Source organism: Bos grunniens, chromosome 19 (assembly GCF_055505025.1).
Source record: "Bos grunniens cultivar Pamir isolate PY7600 chromosome 19, Bosgru_T2T1.0, whole genome shotgun sequence".
In the NCBI taxonomy this organism is placed as follows: domain Eukaryota; kingdom Metazoa; phylum Chordata; class Mammalia; order Artiodactyla; family Bovidae; genus Bos; species Bos grunniens.
This window is the reverse complement of record NC_141183.1, coordinates 33,972,926-33,990,635: the sequence shown is the minus strand read 5'-3', so window position 1 is coordinate 33,990,635 and position 17,710 is coordinate 33,972,926. Positions and strand designations below refer to the sequence as shown.

The following is a 17,710-nucleotide window of genomic DNA, read 5'->3' as shown; positions in this document are numbered from 1 at the left end:
CCATATAGGATAGAGAATTTCAAGTGCACTCACGCTGCAAGTTCTTGTTTTCTCTCTTTAGGGTTTCAAGTTGGTCCAGGGACTCCTCATAGGCATTCTTGACTTTGAACAGCTCAGTGCTGAGAGAGCGGGACTCCTTCTGGGAGGCCTCAAGCTCAGCCTGAGTTTCCTCATACTTCTGTTTCCATTCTGATAGGACCTGAAAAGCAGTCAATTGTCAGCTGATGGAGAAAGGGAGACTAAGTATTAATAAAACGTGGGTGGAGTTTATATAGGCTGAGCCACCTTGTCAAAGTTCCTCTGCTTCTTATCGAGAGCCGCGCAGGCAGCATTGGACCTCTCCACGTCGAGCATGAGGTCCTCAACCTCATTCTGGAGCCTCTGCTTGGTCTTCTCAAGGGAGGCGCATTTGGCGTTCACAGCTTCCACGTGTTCCTCAGCATCCTGCAGACGCTGGGCCAGCTTCTTCCTGAGAAGTTAGCCAGGCAATTAAGGGGAAAGGTCAGGAACAGGGGTAAGTGCTAAGCTCTCAGCCCCCTTTCACAATCCTAATTCTGAACTATGAAATAGACGTCAAGTAGCACGGCTTTCAAAACTGTGGTAGCCAGAACTGCTTTCTAGATGGATAAACTATGAAAAGGTCCAAAGTGGTGAATGGTTGAACGCAAGTTTTTTGTTTTTGAATTCTTAGAGGCTATTGTTGGAGCTGATGTTGTATGTATCTTACTGCATATGGTTTGGGGACTTGCAGGCTTCTGATTGAGTATGGTAGGGAGAATGATTAGCAAGGGTAATTCTATTGATTAATGTATATCTCACCTCATTCCAAAAAGGATTTGAGACTAACTGTTGGGCACAGATATACTGGGCATATTCTTTTGCTTTCTCAGACTTTCCATTTTATTTTATACACTTTTTTTTCCTAGAAAAATAGCCAGTTTCTTTTAATCATGTATATTTGGAGAGTCTCACCAGGAAAAGAAAGGAATAAATCAGGACAATTCATGCAGTCTAAGCAAAGGCGGGGTTCTTCCCCCCACCCCACTTCTGAATTGTCTACATTCTTGCTTTATTCCCAACTGTGTGCCAAATATACAAGCCTAACATATGCAAAAACCCTTATCCCTGATGCTCTAGAAGATTTACTGAAGATCTCCTTTAGTCTGTACACAGACTAAGGCTTTACTTTATTCAGACTGACCCTGGACATTATGCACAGTTTGGGTGGCCCCCATTACGAGTTTTAAGAGATCTGTCTTTGTGCCTCAGTACTTAAGAAGGTGGTCTCTGGCATCAGAATGTCTGATTCTAATCCCAGCTGTACTATTTATTAATCATATGCTCTTGTGTTAGTTGGTTAACTCTCACAGTCTCAATTTCCTCATCTGTAAAATAGGGATACAAATAACAATGTGATGTAATATTGCTATGAAAGCATTTAAATGTTAATATGTAATATATATTAGTATTGGAGACATGGTATACACTCAGTAAATGTTAGCCTGTGCTATTGTTATGTTATTATCCTCATCACAGATCTTTCTGGGAGTTGCTCAGCTAGGAAACCTGTCATTTTCCTCTTCCAGAGTTCACAGTACACACTTGGCCTCCTCCAGCTCCTCCGTGCGCTGGATGGCGTCTGTCTCGTACTTGGTCCTCCACTGGGCCACCTCGCTGTTGGCCTTGGACAGCGCCCTCTGCAGCTCGGCCTTGCCCTCCTGCTCCTCCTCGTACTGTTCGCGCAGCAGGTCGCAGTCATGCCGGGAGGACTGCAGGGCGTGGGCCAGGGCGTTCTTGGCCTGCGGAAGTATGAGTTCACTGACTTGAAATCATTTCTTCAGTGATATTTAATTTATACACTTAAAGTAGAATCTAACTGAACATGTTCAGATTTGATTAGTCAAGATCTTTGGTGAAACTTACTTTAGTTTCTTCCTCTAGCTGACGTTTCAGTTCCTCAATCTGCTGAGTAGATGCTTGCTTGGTCCTTGAAAGCTGAGAGACCAAAGCATCTTTCTCATCCAGTTGTCGGGAATATTCACCTAAGAATTATAGAAGTAAAGGAATTTGCTAGTGGCATAAAAAAATAAGCCTAAAGGTTTGTATATATATTATACATAAAATTGACAGATATATACTTCAAATATTGTTATAGAATTGGCTGCTGCTGCTGCTGCTGCTGAGTCACTTCAGTCGTGTCTGATTCTGTGTGACCCCTGAGACAGCAGCCCACCAGGCTCCCCCGTCCCTGGGATTCTCCAGGCAAGAGTACTGGAGTGGGTTGCCATTTCCTTCTCCAATGCATGAAAGTGAGAAGTGAAAGTGAAGTTGCTCAGTCATGTCCGACTCTGAGCGACCCCATGGACTGCAGCCCACCAGGCTCCTCCGTCCAAGGCTAATAGAGATTAACAAGCAGCATTGCTATCGGAGAGTAACAAATAAACTAGAACTGCTGATTATTTCTTGCTTTTTTTTTTCCTGACCTTGTCAGCAAATTTTGGTAGTTTGTTTACCCCCCTGTAATATGAGAGTATTGCTATTAACTCAGAATCCCCAAAATTGCTTTTTTCTAGGACGTAGTTGTGGGACTGTGGGGAAATCTCTACCGGCTTCCGTCTGCAGACGCGCTCTCTGAGCTGTCAGGTCGTTGATCAGCCGCTGCTGCTCCTCCTCTTTTGTCTTAAGTTCACTCACTTGATCTTCTAGAGTGCGGCACATCTTTTCAAGGTTTCCCTACAGGACACGTAGCCATGAAAGATGAGATACTGAATGCAGTAAAAAATAAAATTAATACTTGATTCTTAAAATATTTTTAGAGTGAAGCTATGTCGACATAAAGCTATGTCGAGTGTGACTAGAAACTTATGGCCAACTCTATGGAACATGTTAGGTTTCAAGCATGATGGGTGCATGATGTCCCTAAAGTGGTCATTGTTGGAGCTTATTCACTTATCCCAGTGGTACTTGATGCTGACACTTAAAGAAGGTTGTGAAACAATCTTAATTATTTGTTGCTTTAGTTGCTCAGTTGTGTCTGACTCTTTTATGACCCCATAGACTGTAGCCTGCCAGGCTCCTCTGTCTATTGGATTTTCCAGGCAAGAATACTGGAGTGGATTGCCATTTCCTTCTCCAGGAGATCTTCCTGATCTAGGGATTGAACCCGTATCTCTTGCATTGGCAGGAGGATTCTTTACCACTGAGCCACCAGGGCAGCATATCCAGCATTTTACAAAACAAAATAGAATGGAATGTATCAGAATAGAAAATTTTAGATCAGTGCCGTAAACAATGTTTAATGCCAGATAACAGTGAGGGTTCTTACAGATTATCATTAATAATTACCTGATGGGGCTGGGTTATATTGACAACTTAGGCCAATCAGTTTCTCCCTCTGGAGTTGAATGTGAAACCAATTGCATGTAACTCACATGACTAGGAAAACCAGAGCATTCTTGAGAGGGAAGGTGCTGGGAATGCATGTTCAGTACAAGAGGAAAACACATTTTCAAGTTCCTATTGTAGGTCTGGCACAATGCTCGATACTTTGCTTGAACTATTTTTTTGGTGTTTTGTGGTTGCACCGAATGTGACTTGTGGGATTTTAGTTCCCTGACCAGAGACTGAACTCAGGCCCTCGGCAGTGAGAGCGCAAAGTCCTAACCACTGGAGCACCAGGGAATTCCCAGCGTGTACCATTTTATCAGTAATCCCATCCTTCATGGAACCCATTATGAGCACTATTAATCTCAGCTAAAATTGTTGGCTGGATGGCATCACTGACTTGACGGACGTGAGTCTGAGTGAACTCTGGGAGTTGGTGATGGACAGGGAGGCCTGGCATGCTTCGATTCATGGGGTCGCAAAGAGTCGGACACGACTGAGTGACTGAACTGAACTGAAAGATAGTTTTGGGAAAATAAAAATAAAGGGAGTATCAGGTACCTTGGCTTTGGCAACAGTCTCTGCGTTACTGCTGAGGTCATCGATCTCCATCTTCATTTCGCTCTTCTCCTTCTCCAGCTTCTGCTTGACCCTCTGCAGGTTGTCAATCTGCTCCCCCAGCTCAGCCACACTGTCCGCGTGCTTCTTGCGAAGAGCGGCCGCCGTGGCCTCATGCTGCAGGGTAGCCTCCTCCAGGTCCCTGCGCATCTTCTGGAACTCGGCCTCCCGCTTCTTGTTCATCTCAATCTGGGCGGAAGTGGCCCCGCCGGCTTCTTCCAGCCGCTCGCTGATCTCCTCCAGTTCCCGGGAGAGGTCTGAGCGCAGCTTCTCTGCTTTGGCGCGGGAGGCCCGCTCAGCCTCGATCTCCTCCTCCAGCTCCTCGATGCGGGCCTGGCGGTGACATAGCACGTTAACGTGATCTCATCTCAATTTCAGGTTTTTGGGGTGAAGAAACAAACGGAGGTGAGATGCTGCTGCTAAGTCACTTTAGTCGTATCTCACTCTGTGCGACCCCATAGATGGCAGCCCACCAGGCTCCCCCGTCCCTGGGATTCTCCAGGCAAGAACACTGGAGTGGGTTGCCATATCCTTCTCCAATGCATGAAAGTGAAAGTGAAGTCGCTCAGTCCTATCCCACTCTTAACGACCCCATGGACTGCAGCCTACCAGGCTCCTCCATCCATGGGATTTTCCAGGCAAGAGTACTGGAGTGGGGTGCCATTGCCTTCTCCAGGAGGTGAGATGACTCACCTGCAATTCTTTGATCTTCTTCTGTAGTTGAATTTCTACTGCCTGCTCATCTTCAATTTTGCTTAGCAGATTGCTGATTTCAAATTCTTTCCTTTAGACAGAAGAACAAGACATATTAGTACTCCTATGAATTGAAATATGGTGTCATATAGAATTTTTTTCGGGAGTTCCTACTTTTTAAGTTTCTCGTCAAGTTGCTGTTTGTCGTTTTCTATATCTACCATGGATTCTTGGGCCAATTTCAGGTCACCCTCCAGTTTCCTCTTGGCTCTTTCTAGATCCATTCGAAGTTTCTTTTCTTGTTCCAGAGACCCTTCAAGCTAATGCAAAAGTAAATTTCATTAAAAATTAAAGGAAATTAAAAAAACTTCCAAATGGATATTAAAAACACACTTACATCATCCACTTGCTGCTCTAGCTTGGCTTTAGCTTTGTTCAGGGTGTTGACTTTGTCCTCTTCTGCCTGCAGGTCATCCAGGGTCTGCTGATGGGCCTCCTGGAGAGCCTTCTTCTCCTTGGTCAGCTTAGCTATGACTTCGTCCAGGCCGGCCATCTCTTCTGTGAGGTTTTTAACCTAGAAGAGTTAAAAGAGAAGTGACCTCTGCAGTGGAGCAGCTTAGATGGATGGCAGTCTCTGCATGGTAAAGGGCAGTATGATTCATACCTTGTTCTCTGTGGCATGTTTCTCCTTCTCAACCTTGGCCAGTGTCAGCTCAAGGTCATCTATGTCTTTCTTTAGTTCTGCACATTCGTCTTCCAGTTTCCTCTTCTTGGCCGTCAGCTCAGCATTCATCTCTTCCTCATCTTCAGCTCTCTCAGTCACCTCCTTGATCTTAGCCTCCAGCTGGATTTTGTTCTTAATCAGTTGCTCACACCTTTCCTCTGCATCAGCCAAGGCATCAGCTTCCTGAAGGGAGATTCGTTGAACTAATTAGAGAATTTGTTACTTATTTTGAACTTGTTCTTTGCATGAAATAGAAGTGTTTACTGAATGCTAATGAATTTTTCAGTATAAGTTAATTGAACATTATTCCGTTGTTTGGAGAAATGTAACTAATTAGATCCGGGACTATAGATTTAGAAACAAATTAGTCTGAAAAATGGCTGAATTGAAGCAATTGACTGTTTTAAAAAGTAGTGTATAGAAGAGTGGGAGGACCAAAGCCTGAGTTCTTGTCTCAAATTTGCCTTATTCCTCTTATACTCAGTTATCTCCTGTAATTAAGAGGGTTGGAATAGATGATTGTTAAGAGCATTTCAGCTATAATATTCAAAGATTTTGACTTAGTCACATTGGTTCATTTTGGCTTTGGTCATTCTCTAGTTACTAGGTTGAATTTAAAAAAGAAAAAGAACATATTTTTTATACTATGAATATATTTCCACAAAACATTTTTATACACTCAAAACCTCCCTGATAGGCCATAACAGTTCTATAATTGTCCAAGGTTTCCTTTTCCATTTTAAGAATTAGTCTCAAAAGGAATTTTAGAGTATGTCAGAACTTGTAATTTTGAGAAACTATATATAACTCAATAAGGTTTTTATAAATGACTAAAGGACTCATAAAAATCAGTTCAGCCACTGACTTATTAGATTACTCTGATCTGGGGAATTTCTTTAACTTCTCAGTGTTTGTTTATATCTTAAGTTTTTAAAATGCTTGAATGAATGATAATGGGGACTTTTCAGGGTTCCTTTGCTTTCAAGTGATACGCTTAGTACATGTTTACTCACTGACTAACGATAATACCTATGAAGAGAGGTTAAAATGAAGAGGCTGTGATACTGTGCTTTAAGGAAAATGTAACTCATATAAGTTAATTTATCAATAGGAAAAGTTGAAAATAGCTTAAAAATTTTAAGAAAGCTATCCTTTTTATGGATTTCTTCATGACATTGTTGGGCTTGCTTGACTTGGACTAAGGAAATGGGAGATTGTAATTGGCCAGAATGTTGATGCCAAGCCTGTCCCATTTTGATTTCAGCTTCTTCTTGAATCAATAAACAGAGGAGAGACCTTAAGAACTCGGGATCTGTATCAAAGGAAGAATCACAGGGTTCACTAGCTCTGCCTTTTACCCTGGTAGTTCAGTTCAAATAACTGCAAGTCAATTTGTTGGGCTAAATCCTGGGGGTTGGGAAAAAGAGATCCAGAGAGAAATAAGAATGACTGTCTTTTTTGAGTTTAAATGCAATCTTATACATGTGTATTCAGAAAATAGGGCTCCACTTTTCAGGCTGGGTTGAAGCATTAAAGCAGTCATTTTCTCAGAAAAATGACTGAGATTTGAGGGCTTGCCTTTAAATTGCTTCCTTCATGGCTGTTAAATTTGTGACATTGTTAAATAAATTCTTCAATTTCCCATTTGCAATTTGGAAGTAGTTCTTGCCTTCTTCATAGGAATGTTGAAAGTTAAGTGAAATACTGAAAAAAGCAATTGGAAATATTCTTTTTCAAGAAAAGGCCATTTGTAAATCCAAGGTGTTTGTGAAGTCAAGAAAATGGTGCAATTGAAGTCACTGACATGGTGCATTCAGCACAGAGGGTACTCACAGATTGAACCTGGAGCTGTAGGTCATTTTTCTCTTTCAAGAGAGTCACCATTTTTTCCTCCAGTTCCTTCCTTTTGGCCTCTGATTTGGCCAGTTCATCCTTGGTTTTCTGGAACTCTTCCTTCATTGTGGCCATCTCCTTCTCTGTCTCCGCACTCTTGAGGAGGGGCTTGATCTTGAAAAAAAGTTTCATCCAAGGCCAGTGCTTGACGTTCATGAAGGCTCGTACGTTATACTGGATGCAGAAAAGGGCTTCTCTGAAATGACAGGAAAGGATCAGTGTAGGTTGATCCATTAGAGACAACGTTGTTGTTATTTTTTTTTAAACGTGTAAACTCCCCTTTTAATGACCGCCCCACATATAAATGATATGCCAGATTCTGTATATTTTATATGCAGGCCACATAAACACACATTCCCACCCACTCCCCCTTAGAGTCGTCCTCAGTATGACCTGTTGGCTAATGTGCACTGCTCATACTTAACAATTCTGTGTTCCCAAGACCCTGTCACACTAGCAAAGAAGCTGACTTTAGAGGAGGGATACTTTGTATATATGAGCAGCATGCACCATTTTAAGAACATCTGAGAAATCACAGTGTTAGTGATTTGGGAGTGGGTATGGCAGTTGTAAGCGGATCATGCAGCTTAGCTGTGGGCACACTGATGAGAACCGTGAAAGGGCATGGCTTGCTTTTTGAATTGCTCCACCTTGGAAGGACTGATGCTGGAGCTGAAACTCCAGTACTTTGGCCACCTGATGCAAAGAGCTGACTCATTTGAAAAGACCCTGATGCTGGGAAAGATTGAGGGCAGGAGGAGAAGGGGTCAACAGAGGATGAGATGGTTGGATGGCATCACCAACTTAATGGACATGGGTTTGGGTGGACTCTGGGAGTTGGTGATGGACAGGGAGGCCTGGCATGCTGCAGTTCATGGGGTCGCAAAGAGTCGGACACGACTGAGTGACTGAACTGAACCTACGTTGAGGTTGTGATTTATCATGTATTCCTTGAAGCCTCTCCTCTTATTTAATTACCCCTGAATTATCTGCTCTGTGAACTTCTTTTGTTAGCTTCTTCAAATGATATACTGGCTTTTCTCAAATCCTTTCAAATGCCTCATTCTTACCTGCTCAACTAGATTGTTGTCTACAGAGCATTTAGCTTGTATTGAGCTCCAAAATTTGTTTTATTTAAATAACATTTTTAAAATAGTAATAAAAGATATCCTTTCTGCACACTGTAGCAGTAAACTGCCAAAGTTTTACTGCCTTTGAACAGTGTGTTTGCTTCTTCAAGCTTATTAAAATGGAAATTCTATTTCTACAGGTCCAATTTATGAGAACCATAACCAAGAAGGCATACACCATAATGTTGACACATGGAAAGACTTGGAAAAACTTATAATGCAGAAATAAATAAGTGTGCATGAGCAGACTGAATGCAAAACGTGTGTGTAAGGACAGGGAATGCAGTCGTGCTAGGTCAGTGGAGCTGGATGAGGTTAATTAGGGGAAGAGGAAATGGAAGTTGTGAGCTGGTGAGTGAATAAATCAGGCCAAGAGGAGAGGGCTTGAGCAAACATAAGAATATAAGAGATAAGCAAACTGTTTAGGCTGGCTGGAAAAGACAAGGCATTTGGAGATGACAGATGAGGTGGGGAATAGAGAGGGCCTTGGCAGACACAGAGGCAACTTGGGTTTGACAGGGGAGACCATGGGGAACTGCAACTGAATATGGCATGATGAGAACAGTGCTTGCTGCAGCTGTGTGTGAGAGGAATAGAAGGGAGACAATGAGGGAGGAGAGAGTTTTGACGGGAGTCCAAATGTGAGGGCTTGGGCAGTCTGATGTGTTGTAGGAGTGGGTTCTGAACTGGGTGAGAAGCGCATATGAACTGAAAAATAGAAGAGTTAACGAGTGAGCAAGACTGATGTAGTGGAGTCCCGGAGGGACCGCGTCGTCCTGATACTCTGCATAGTTGTTACCTCCTTTGCAGCATTTTCTGGTATTCTACCCTCATTAGGAATCCCCTACAGACAGCTTGAGTTCTTGTTATAATCTGGGCCAACTTTTCATCTCTCATTTCTTCCAGAAGACCCAGCAGGCCAGCTTTGAAGAAAACCTGGAGAGAGGGAAAGTCACAAATGATCCACAGACTACAGGAGAGACAGACACGGCAGACGGTGCTTGGATCAGCTGTAAGTAAATAGCGGCTGTACCTTCGTGTGTCCAAACTTGTACTGGGTGTGATCAATATCGATGGAGGCAAGAAGTTTCTCAGAAGCCTTCTTGCTGTCAATGAACTGTCCATCTGGAATAGCACTTGCATTTAAAACTTTGTATCTGTTTCATTGAAGAAAGAATGAATGGTTAGGAAGATGTGAACATATATGAAAGTCAAAGGACACCAAAAAGAAACATCAGTAAAAAGAAAGAAAGCAAAATAGAAAACCCAATTGTCCATATTGGTGAATCCAATATTTTTCCACGAGCTAATGCATGCTTCCCTCCTATTTGTAAGAAATGCCACCTCCTCTAGCCTGTATTCTGTTCTACCACCACAAGACTATATTATTTGAGTTACTTCATAATACCCACTAAACAGGGTACATAGAACACAATGAACAGAGGACAACAGTAAAAATGATTAAACAAGCACAGCATTTAGTGAAATACAACAAGGAGTGACTGGCCTTTGTTTAAAGTCCCCATAGAGGATTCTGCTGGGGAAGCCCTTCCTGCAGATGCGGATGCCCTCCAGCACCCCGTTACACCTCAGCTGGTGCAGGACCAGCTCATGCTCCATGGCCCCTAGAAAGAGATCAGAGTGCATACTGCTGGGCAGTTCAACTGTCGCACTTGTGCCTGTTTGATTATTTCGTGCTCTTAGATCTTACCGGGAGTTTTGGTTTCATTGGGAATGATACAGCGTACGAAGTGGGGGTGTGTGCTCCTCAGATTGGTCATCAATTTATTTAAATTTTCCTAGAAAACCAGGGAGAAGGGACTTGATGAGCAAGTTCTATTTCAGGTTGCTTTTTTTGGCAATTATATGAAATGAACCTAGGCACTCTCTTAACTATTAAGTCTATGAGGCTTCAGTTGCTCTGTGTTTTAAGGGTCTCAAGAGTTGTAGCCTGCCAAATAACTGAAAGGCCAGAGTGCTACGGAGAAATATAGCTCTCTGTGGTATTCATTTATGACACCTAGGATCTGTCCTGTAAACAAACTGCCAATTCAAGTGGCATTGAGGCACATGAAGTGTTCTTGAGCAAGAATCAGAAAATAAAAGACTACCGTCTTGCTTTGCCACTAACGAGCTGCTTGAAATCCCTTTTGTCTCTCTGGGTCTCATCTGAAAATGGTTGAGATCACCTCTAAGGTCTCTCTTGCCTCTCTCAGTGCTAATAATTCTCACAGTACTAGTCTACAGTGGTGACCTATGTCAGTCACTGTCCCAGTGCTTGATTCCTTTCTTGAGTTTATTATTCCCTGGGACCTGTAACCTTTTGGGTTTTTTGAAGAGTCTAAAATCACGAGACTATATGACCTTCTGTAGGTGGATCTCGGATACCTGAGGATGATTCACAGTCTGAAGCATATGGGGCAGTTATTCCAGAAACAGAATAACTGATTATGATAGACAGTGGTGATTTACTCAACTGTAGAAAACCAGCATGTAGATATTTTTCAGTATTTCTTAGGTATATTCTTTGAGAAGTCAGAGTTGCTTTATTTTTTACATCTCAGTTAACTATTAGGATATAAAATAAGTAATGTGAGTCTCTAATCCTGAAAATATGTGTAAGAGTGTGTTTGGGGAGATAGTGCAAATTGGTAGTGAGAAAAGAACAGGGCCATTTTCTTGTTTAGGTTATATGTTATATCTAAGTTTTAGTTTTAAAAGAAATGAGACTTAGCTATAGAAGTTCATAGAAATCCTGACAAAGCAGCCATTAGATCAGATGCTCCATATGTCCCCTTTTAGAAGAACCAGTTTTTAAGCCATCCAAGAGAATCACATTATTTGTAGTAATGTTATTATTACTGTTATTTAATTCTTTACGGGTATTTTTCTATCTTAATCATCCATTTAAATCACGAGATTTGGCTTTAGGTAATTTTCAGCTATCACAAAAAATTAAATCTACCTCAAAAGACAAAGATGCATTTTGGTGGAAAGATGTCCTAAAGGATGTGTCTCAGGCTTATTCTCAAAGAGGGACTCAGGAATGTTCTCAAAGGGCAATATTAGTGGAATAAAGATACGGCTTTCCGCAGGGAGACCTTTGAAGTTCAGCTGTGCTTCCTCAAAAATCAGCCTTATTATAGAACCAGAAAACACCTAAAGGCATTTTTGGAGTTCCTGAATACATGAGATGAGCATAATAAGGAGTAGTGGGTAAAACATTCGGCCCTACAGAAGTACCCTGAACAAGAGGAAATATTTGAAATAATTCCTATTAACATTCCATTCCCTCCTAATTTATTCTAAATCCTATAATTTTAATAGTCATAGAGACCATATGGATTTTTGAATTAAATTTGTACTGTACCCTGAAAAGGGCTGACACAGTCTGGAAAGAAGAGCCCTTCTTCTTAGCACCTTTCTTTGCACCGCTGTCTAAGATAAAAAGAAAACCCATTAATGAATGTATCCCAGAGGCTGGAATGGTATGTAAACTTTCTGTGGGGATAGGTTAATTTAAATCAGGGGCACAGAAAGTACCAGCTTCAGCACTAGCATATGTGGAAAAGAGACTGGCCAGAGTCTTCATGGAGGACTTCTGGTACAGCCCAACCACTGTGTCGTTCAGGGGGTCCTTGTTCTTGTCCAGCCAGCCGGCAATGTTGTAGTCCACGGTGCCCGCGTAGTGAATCAGGGAGAAGTGGGCCTCGGCTCTGCCCTTGACCACCTTGGGCTTCTGGAAGTTGGCAGACTTGCCCAGGTGCTGGTCATACAGCTTGTTCTTGAAGGAGGTATCTGTGGCCTTGGGGAACATGCACTCCTCTTCCAGGATGGAGAAGATGCCCAGTGGCTGAATTCAGAAAAGCAGACGTTGGTGTCAGTCTATCTTGTCTCAAAAGGTATAGTGGCTGTCATTTGATTGAATTATGAGCACTCCTAATTAAATATACTTAAAAAGTAAACCAGGATCAAGCTTATAGTCCTTTTGTTATCACTAGAATGACTTCCCACCATTCTTTCTCACATTCGATCCATAACATTATTTTTAAGTAAAAAAATAGCTAGATACAAACTCCAGATGTCAGCACAGCATGTGGAGGTGACATTAAAATGTCTGTATTTATCACATTAACTCACCTACTTGGTGAATTAATGTATTGTCAAAGTTTTATTTTTCTATGAAAAGAACTTAGTGACTTAGAATGATGTTTACTTTATATACAATAGTATAAATAACCCAAACTTTATATAGGACATTTTGTGTACTTAATCTCCTTAAAGATAGATTATGAACAAGCATAAGCAATTTGACTTCTTGACTTCCAAACAGATTATCTTTCATATAAGCTCTAGCTGTGTTACCTCTGCATTAATTTTGACTTAGAAAATAGTTATTTCTATTGCTGACGTCTTGGGTCACAATGGTGATTTAAAACAAATGAGGTAGTTTCTCTGGTGAAGTAGACCATCTCAGTAGAGGTGCTGTTTTCAAATTGGGTTTGAGTCAGTGTTAGAACAAAACTGCTCAGGACAAAATGAAACTAAACTCTCTGGTCCTTCTGTAAAAGCTGAAAAGAGGAAATAATTTCTAAAGTAATTCTCTAACTTGTTCTGATATCAGTCTATTTAAGATTACTGTAATACTTTCTGAAGTTGCTTAAGACACTTGGGAAAGTTATGCTTACAGTTCAGATTTACTTTAGAAGTCAAACAGACCTTCTCGATGAGCTCAATGCAGGCGGCCAGGTCCATCCCGAAGTCGATGAACTCCCACTCGATGCCTTCCTTCTTGTACTCCTCCTGCTCCAGCACGAACATGTGGTGGTTGAAAAACTGTTGCAGTTTCTCATTGGTGAAGTTGATGCACAGCTGTTCCAGGCTGTTGAACTGCACAAAAGCAAATTTCCAATGTTAAATGGATTTTTAAAGTGGTAGAATTCATTACTGAAAAATCTTTTATTGAAAATATGCGTAATTCAGTAATGAAATAAAATTATGAACTAATTATTGTTTATTCAGAAATCCCAGGAAAGAAAGGATCATTTTTGACATGAGCCCTTTTTGTGATTTCTGGGCATTGTTTAAAGCTGTCAGCCACACAGCAAGAGTTCTGGTAGAATGGACCTCCTTCCCCTTCTGAGATTGCCTGGGCAATAATGTGCATTAAAAGTACAACAAAAGTACAATCCAGTGAGTAATGGGTTCAGATTTAAGGGTGAAAGTAATTTATTGCAAAGCCTCACCTTTTTACCACCCCACTCTCTAATTCAAGGTGAAGTTCACATTTTCACTTTTGGCTATCACTTTATTAAGGAAAGCTTTTCTTAAGACCTTTATTTGATGTACAAAGTAAAATTAATAGGTTAATTTCTCTTCATATCAAACATTTGGTAAATTCTCATTGTCACATCTGTGAAAGTAGGGACCTTGTGTGGTCTAGCATTGAAGATCTGATGAAGTCTTTATAGTAATCTTCGTTACTTTATAGACACCTTCATTCTTATAGATGATGAAGCTAATGACCCAGAGAGGAAATGGTGGGTGTCAGATGAACCTGGAAGAGGAAAGACTATGAACTGTCACTGTGCTTCTCCTTTTAGCTCCTTTTTCCTCCATGGGACGGAGGGAGCCTTGTGTATGGACCAAACACTACGGATCCAGGTTCCTATCTTGGCTTTGCCGTACAGGGCTGGAGGATCTTTAGCAAGCGTGCTGATTTTTTTGCATCTGTTCCTCCACATTTAATTAGAAGTATGTTACTCCTTCTTGGGTTATTGTGAAGATTAAATGAGGTAACAATTTGAAGTACTTAGTAGAGTGCCAGAAATACAGACTTCTCGATAAAGTGTGGCCGTTATTATTACTACTGCTATTATCCTGTTACCTCCTAGATATTTTGTCCTAGGTACTATGTTGGAGAAAGCGATGTAGACACTACAAATGTAAATGAATGATACCCAGCATGCTGCTGCTGCTCAGTCACTTCACTCATGTCCAACTCTTTGTGACCTCATGGACCATAACCTGCCAGGCTCCTCTGTGCATGGGATTTTCCAAGCAAGAATACTGGAGTGGGTTGCCATGCCCTCCTCCAGCGGATCTTCCTGACCCATGGATTGAACCCACATCTCCTACATTTCAGGCGAATTCTTTATCACCGAGCCACTGGGGAATACCCAATATATCAAAACCCAGATTGTCTTTCTCCCACTTTTTATTAATCTGAAGATAACTCACATCAAAGATCTCAAAGCCAGCGATGTCCAAGACCCCGATGAAGTACTGCCTGGGCTGCTTGGTGTCCAGCTGCTGGTTGATGCGGGTGACCATCCACAGGAACATCTTCTCATAGACGGCTTTGGCCAGAGCGCCCACTGCATTGTACACCTTCATGGACAGAGTAATGATTATTGGTCTTATTAAAGACATGAACTGAAGGCCTGGAAAATGTGTGATTCACGAAGGTTGTGCACTTACCTGCTGCACAGTCTGGCCTTTGGTGACATACTCATTGCCGACCTTGACCCTGGGGTAGCAGAGAGCTTTGAGCAGGTCAGCAGAGTTCAGACTCTGGAGATAGGCAGCCTTGTCAGCCACTGCAGAGACACAATTCAAGAAATGTTGTTTAATGGCAGATGTTTCTTTAAGATAGTCTTTCCAGGTTCCTCCAATCCATTTTCATTATTATTTAAATAAAAAACTTTAAATAATTCTATAGAAGGTCAAGCAAGGCTTTCTGTACATTAGAGCATGTACTTGCTAATAAATGATCAGTCATTTACACTGGCCTTTGGTGATTTGTTGCAAGCAGCTTTTGAGTCATTTAGCAAAATCAAACGTAAGTCCAATGTTAATGGAAATAACTTTACGTAAGACAAAAGCCAGAGTCCCTGCTCTTAGGTATGGTTGAAAGGTGACATGAATACACCTTATCTCAATTTTGCTCTTCCCAACTTACCATCAATGACCAGTTTCTTTATCTGAAAATGTGGGAACTAAATCTCAATGGATGATTCCTACCTCGTCCCCTTCTGAAATGTTGCCAATGACTATGATGTAAATGAGGGAGATAGAATGTCGAACTGGGATGGTCAGGAAAGACTTCAAAGGAGCAGATAACTGTAGCTTCCATGGTGGTTTCTGTAATTTCCATATTCCTTCCACAGAGTATATGACTTTTCTTTCTCAGTTTCTTTTTATCTTACTTGGTGCCTAGATTGTCTGCAGGTTTACATGTAGACAACACACACGTGCACAGATATCTCGGGATATCCTCCACCCCAGCTCTGTGTTTGGGCAGACATTGTATCCCCCTGCTTGGTTTACCCAGTTGGTGCTGAAACACACCCATATGCCAAGTTATCCTGTGTACCTTCTTGTCATTTCTAAGGCAAAGTAAGCATATGGTTCTGTCTTATTCTCTCTCTGATCTGGCCCCAGGTTGTGCTTTTTAAATACATACTTATAAGTGGCCATTAGGGTTCATTTTCTACACACACTATTTGGTGTGTGTAGAAATGACGGAGATGTGGAGATGCTAACAGGAAAAGGGGGCGAGGACAGAGTGCAGTATGTGTAATGTGTGTATGCCCTTCAGAAATTTAGTTGCAAAGGAGATGTGAGTTTAGAAGAGCTTTTTATTTTTTCTTGTCGTATTTTCTGTCTTAAACCCAGTTGGGGGTTCATTGGTACCTTCAGTGCCATCTGGCTCTGCTTGCTCCTCACGCTGCTTTTGCTTGAATTTCATGTTCCCATAATGCATTACTGCCCCCGTGAGCTTGTAGATGGACACTTTCTCCTCAGAAGTAAAGCCCAGGATGTCTATGGCGCTCTGTCAGGAGAAATGACAGGAAAAAGGTTAGGGCAGAAGATATTAACATATTTTGATGAATTTACACTATATTCTAAGGTAACCACACTTACAGTATGGTTGCTATTATCATTCCCATGCATAATAGATTTTTTTAAAAGTGAGTGTATGTCTTACATCAGTGGCCATCAGCTCTTCTTGGTCATCAATGCTAGGGACTGTGATCTCCCCTTGACTGACAAAGGCGTAATCATATGGGTTGGTGGTGATCAGGAGCATTTCTGGGGACACAGAGTTCAGGGTGTATGCTTCACATTAAAAGTAGTTAACAAAAATCTTAACTTTTGTCTGTGAATTTAGGTTCATTCTTACCAATCAGATCTGGCTTCTTATTGGAAGTGATCTGATAAAAAATATGGTAGCTTCTTTCTGCCTTCAACTGGAAAGTAACTCTAGACTTTTCTAGAAGATCTGGAAAGAGGGGGAAATAGACATGGAATTATAAAAAATATCAATGCTCCTGTAAATGAACCACAATGTCTTTGGCTAAAATTGGGGATATTACAATAGGCTTCATTGAGATTTCAACTTGATGATTGATCCTGTTGGTACTGTATATAAGAATTCCAAATACATATGGCAATTACCCAAGGTTCTCACCATTTAAAAGCAAAGAGTGAAGTATGCATGCTCTAGTAACAAATCAGCTTTTCATATGGATGACTTACGACCTTTGTCTTATAATTGATCTTTAATATCCCCTCCTTCCTCAGCTCACCTTAGATTCCTTGGTGAGGGATTACCTTGGAAACATCTACCAAACCTCAGATCAACAGCAAATCACAGAATGCCTGCCAACCTGGCTCCATCAGTCCTGCACGACCAAGTGATAGTTGGCAGGCTCTGCTACCCCGGCCCTCTGCTACCTCTGACCCTGCCATCTGCCAAGGGATGGGCCCTTTTCTGAGAATTTGACTACCTGTGGAAATGTGGCCAGTTAGTGTGAAATGCATGTTTAGCAAATGTTAGATACTCTATTTGAACCAATAAATGTGAATCCTTCTGCAAAAAAAAAAAAAAAAGAGCAAATCACAGAAATGTGTTGTAAACCTGTAGATAACATATAGGAACCCGTGAATAGTCCTACTGTTTGTCCTGGAAAAAATGGCATAGTTGCTTCTGAGACTGGCATTTCAGAATGTGCTGCAGAGCCATCAGTCTGACACTAAGGTAAGCAGAGCACACGGAGATTGTGGAGAATTACAGCATTAGCTCACGAGCAGCACTGGTGGCAGGCTCAGTGCTCACCACGTGTTGACAGTATCCCTGCAAATGACATCCCTGGTTGATCTGCTTGAGTTTCAATGGTTGTGTTACTCACATGTTTCAATATCAGCAGAAGCCAGTTTCCCTGTGGTCCCGAAGTGGATCCTGATGAATTTACCCTTGCAAGTG

At 41.6% G+C, this 17,710-nt stretch overlaps 1 protein-coding gene and 1 long non-coding RNA gene across 9 annotated transcripts in view; one reads left to right on the top strand and one right to left on the bottom strand.

Moving 5' to 3' along the window:
* Nucleotides 1–17,710, top strand: part of LOC147352027 (uncharacterized) — a 204,790-nt gene that overhangs the window by 13,877 nt on the left and 173,203 nt on the right. For 3 of the 8 annotated variants that reach the window (XR_015147880.1, XR_015147882.1, XR_015147881.1), the window contains exons 2-3: nucleotides 5,165–5,336; nucleotides 9,349–9,454. This is a non-coding gene — a long non-coding RNA (uncharacterized LOC147352027). Of the gene's footprint in view, nucleotides 1–5,164; nucleotides 5,337–9,348; nucleotides 9,455–14,045; nucleotides 14,183–14,350; nucleotides 14,883–17,028; nucleotides 17,168–17,710 lie in introns of those variants that run through there. The other 5 variants (XR_015147885.1, XR_015147879.1, XR_015147883.1 and 2 more) reach the window with 5 other exon arrangements.
* Nucleotides 1–17,710, bottom strand: part of LOC147352031 (myosin-8) — a 29,788-nt gene that overhangs the window by 6,551 nt on the left and 5,527 nt on the right. The window contains exons 8-31 of the mRNA XM_086358871.1: nucleotides 17,637–17,700; nucleotides 16,628–16,726; nucleotides 16,433–16,536; nucleotides 16,138–16,276; nucleotides 14,923–15,041; nucleotides 14,683–14,832; nucleotides 13,162–13,332; nucleotides 11,986–12,295; nucleotides 11,813–11,880; nucleotides 10,154–10,241; nucleotides 9,950–10,067; nucleotides 9,476–9,599; nucleotides 9,242–9,378; nucleotides 7,253–7,508; nucleotides 5,360–5,602; nucleotides 5,093–5,269; nucleotides 4,870–5,015; nucleotides 4,696–4,786; nucleotides 3,946–4,335; nucleotides 2,607–2,733; nucleotides 1,924–2,042; nucleotides 1,603–1,799; nucleotides 286–469; nucleotides 34–199 (exon numbers count right to left, since the gene is read on the bottom strand). Of these exons, the coding sequence (XP_086214997.1) occupies nucleotides 34–199; nucleotides 286–469; nucleotides 1,603–1,799; nucleotides 1,924–2,042; nucleotides 2,607–2,733; nucleotides 3,946–4,335; nucleotides 4,696–4,786; nucleotides 4,870–5,015; nucleotides 5,093–5,269; nucleotides 5,360–5,602; nucleotides 7,253–7,508; nucleotides 9,242–9,378; nucleotides 9,476–9,599; nucleotides 9,950–10,067; nucleotides 10,154–10,241; nucleotides 11,813–11,880; nucleotides 11,986–12,295; nucleotides 13,162–13,332; nucleotides 14,683–14,832; nucleotides 14,923–15,041; nucleotides 16,138–16,276; nucleotides 16,433–16,536; nucleotides 16,628–16,726; nucleotides 17,637–17,700 (3,787 nt within the window). The remainder of the gene's footprint in view (nucleotides 1–33; nucleotides 200–285; nucleotides 470–1,602; nucleotides 1,800–1,923; nucleotides 2,043–2,606; nucleotides 2,734–3,945; nucleotides 4,336–4,695; nucleotides 4,787–4,869; nucleotides 5,016–5,092; nucleotides 5,270–5,359; nucleotides 5,603–7,252; nucleotides 7,509–9,241; nucleotides 9,379–9,475; nucleotides 9,600–9,949; nucleotides 10,068–10,153; nucleotides 10,242–11,812; nucleotides 11,881–11,985; nucleotides 12,296–13,161; nucleotides 13,333–14,682; nucleotides 14,833–14,922; nucleotides 15,042–16,137; nucleotides 16,277–16,432; nucleotides 16,537–16,627; nucleotides 16,727–17,636; nucleotides 17,701–17,710) is intronic.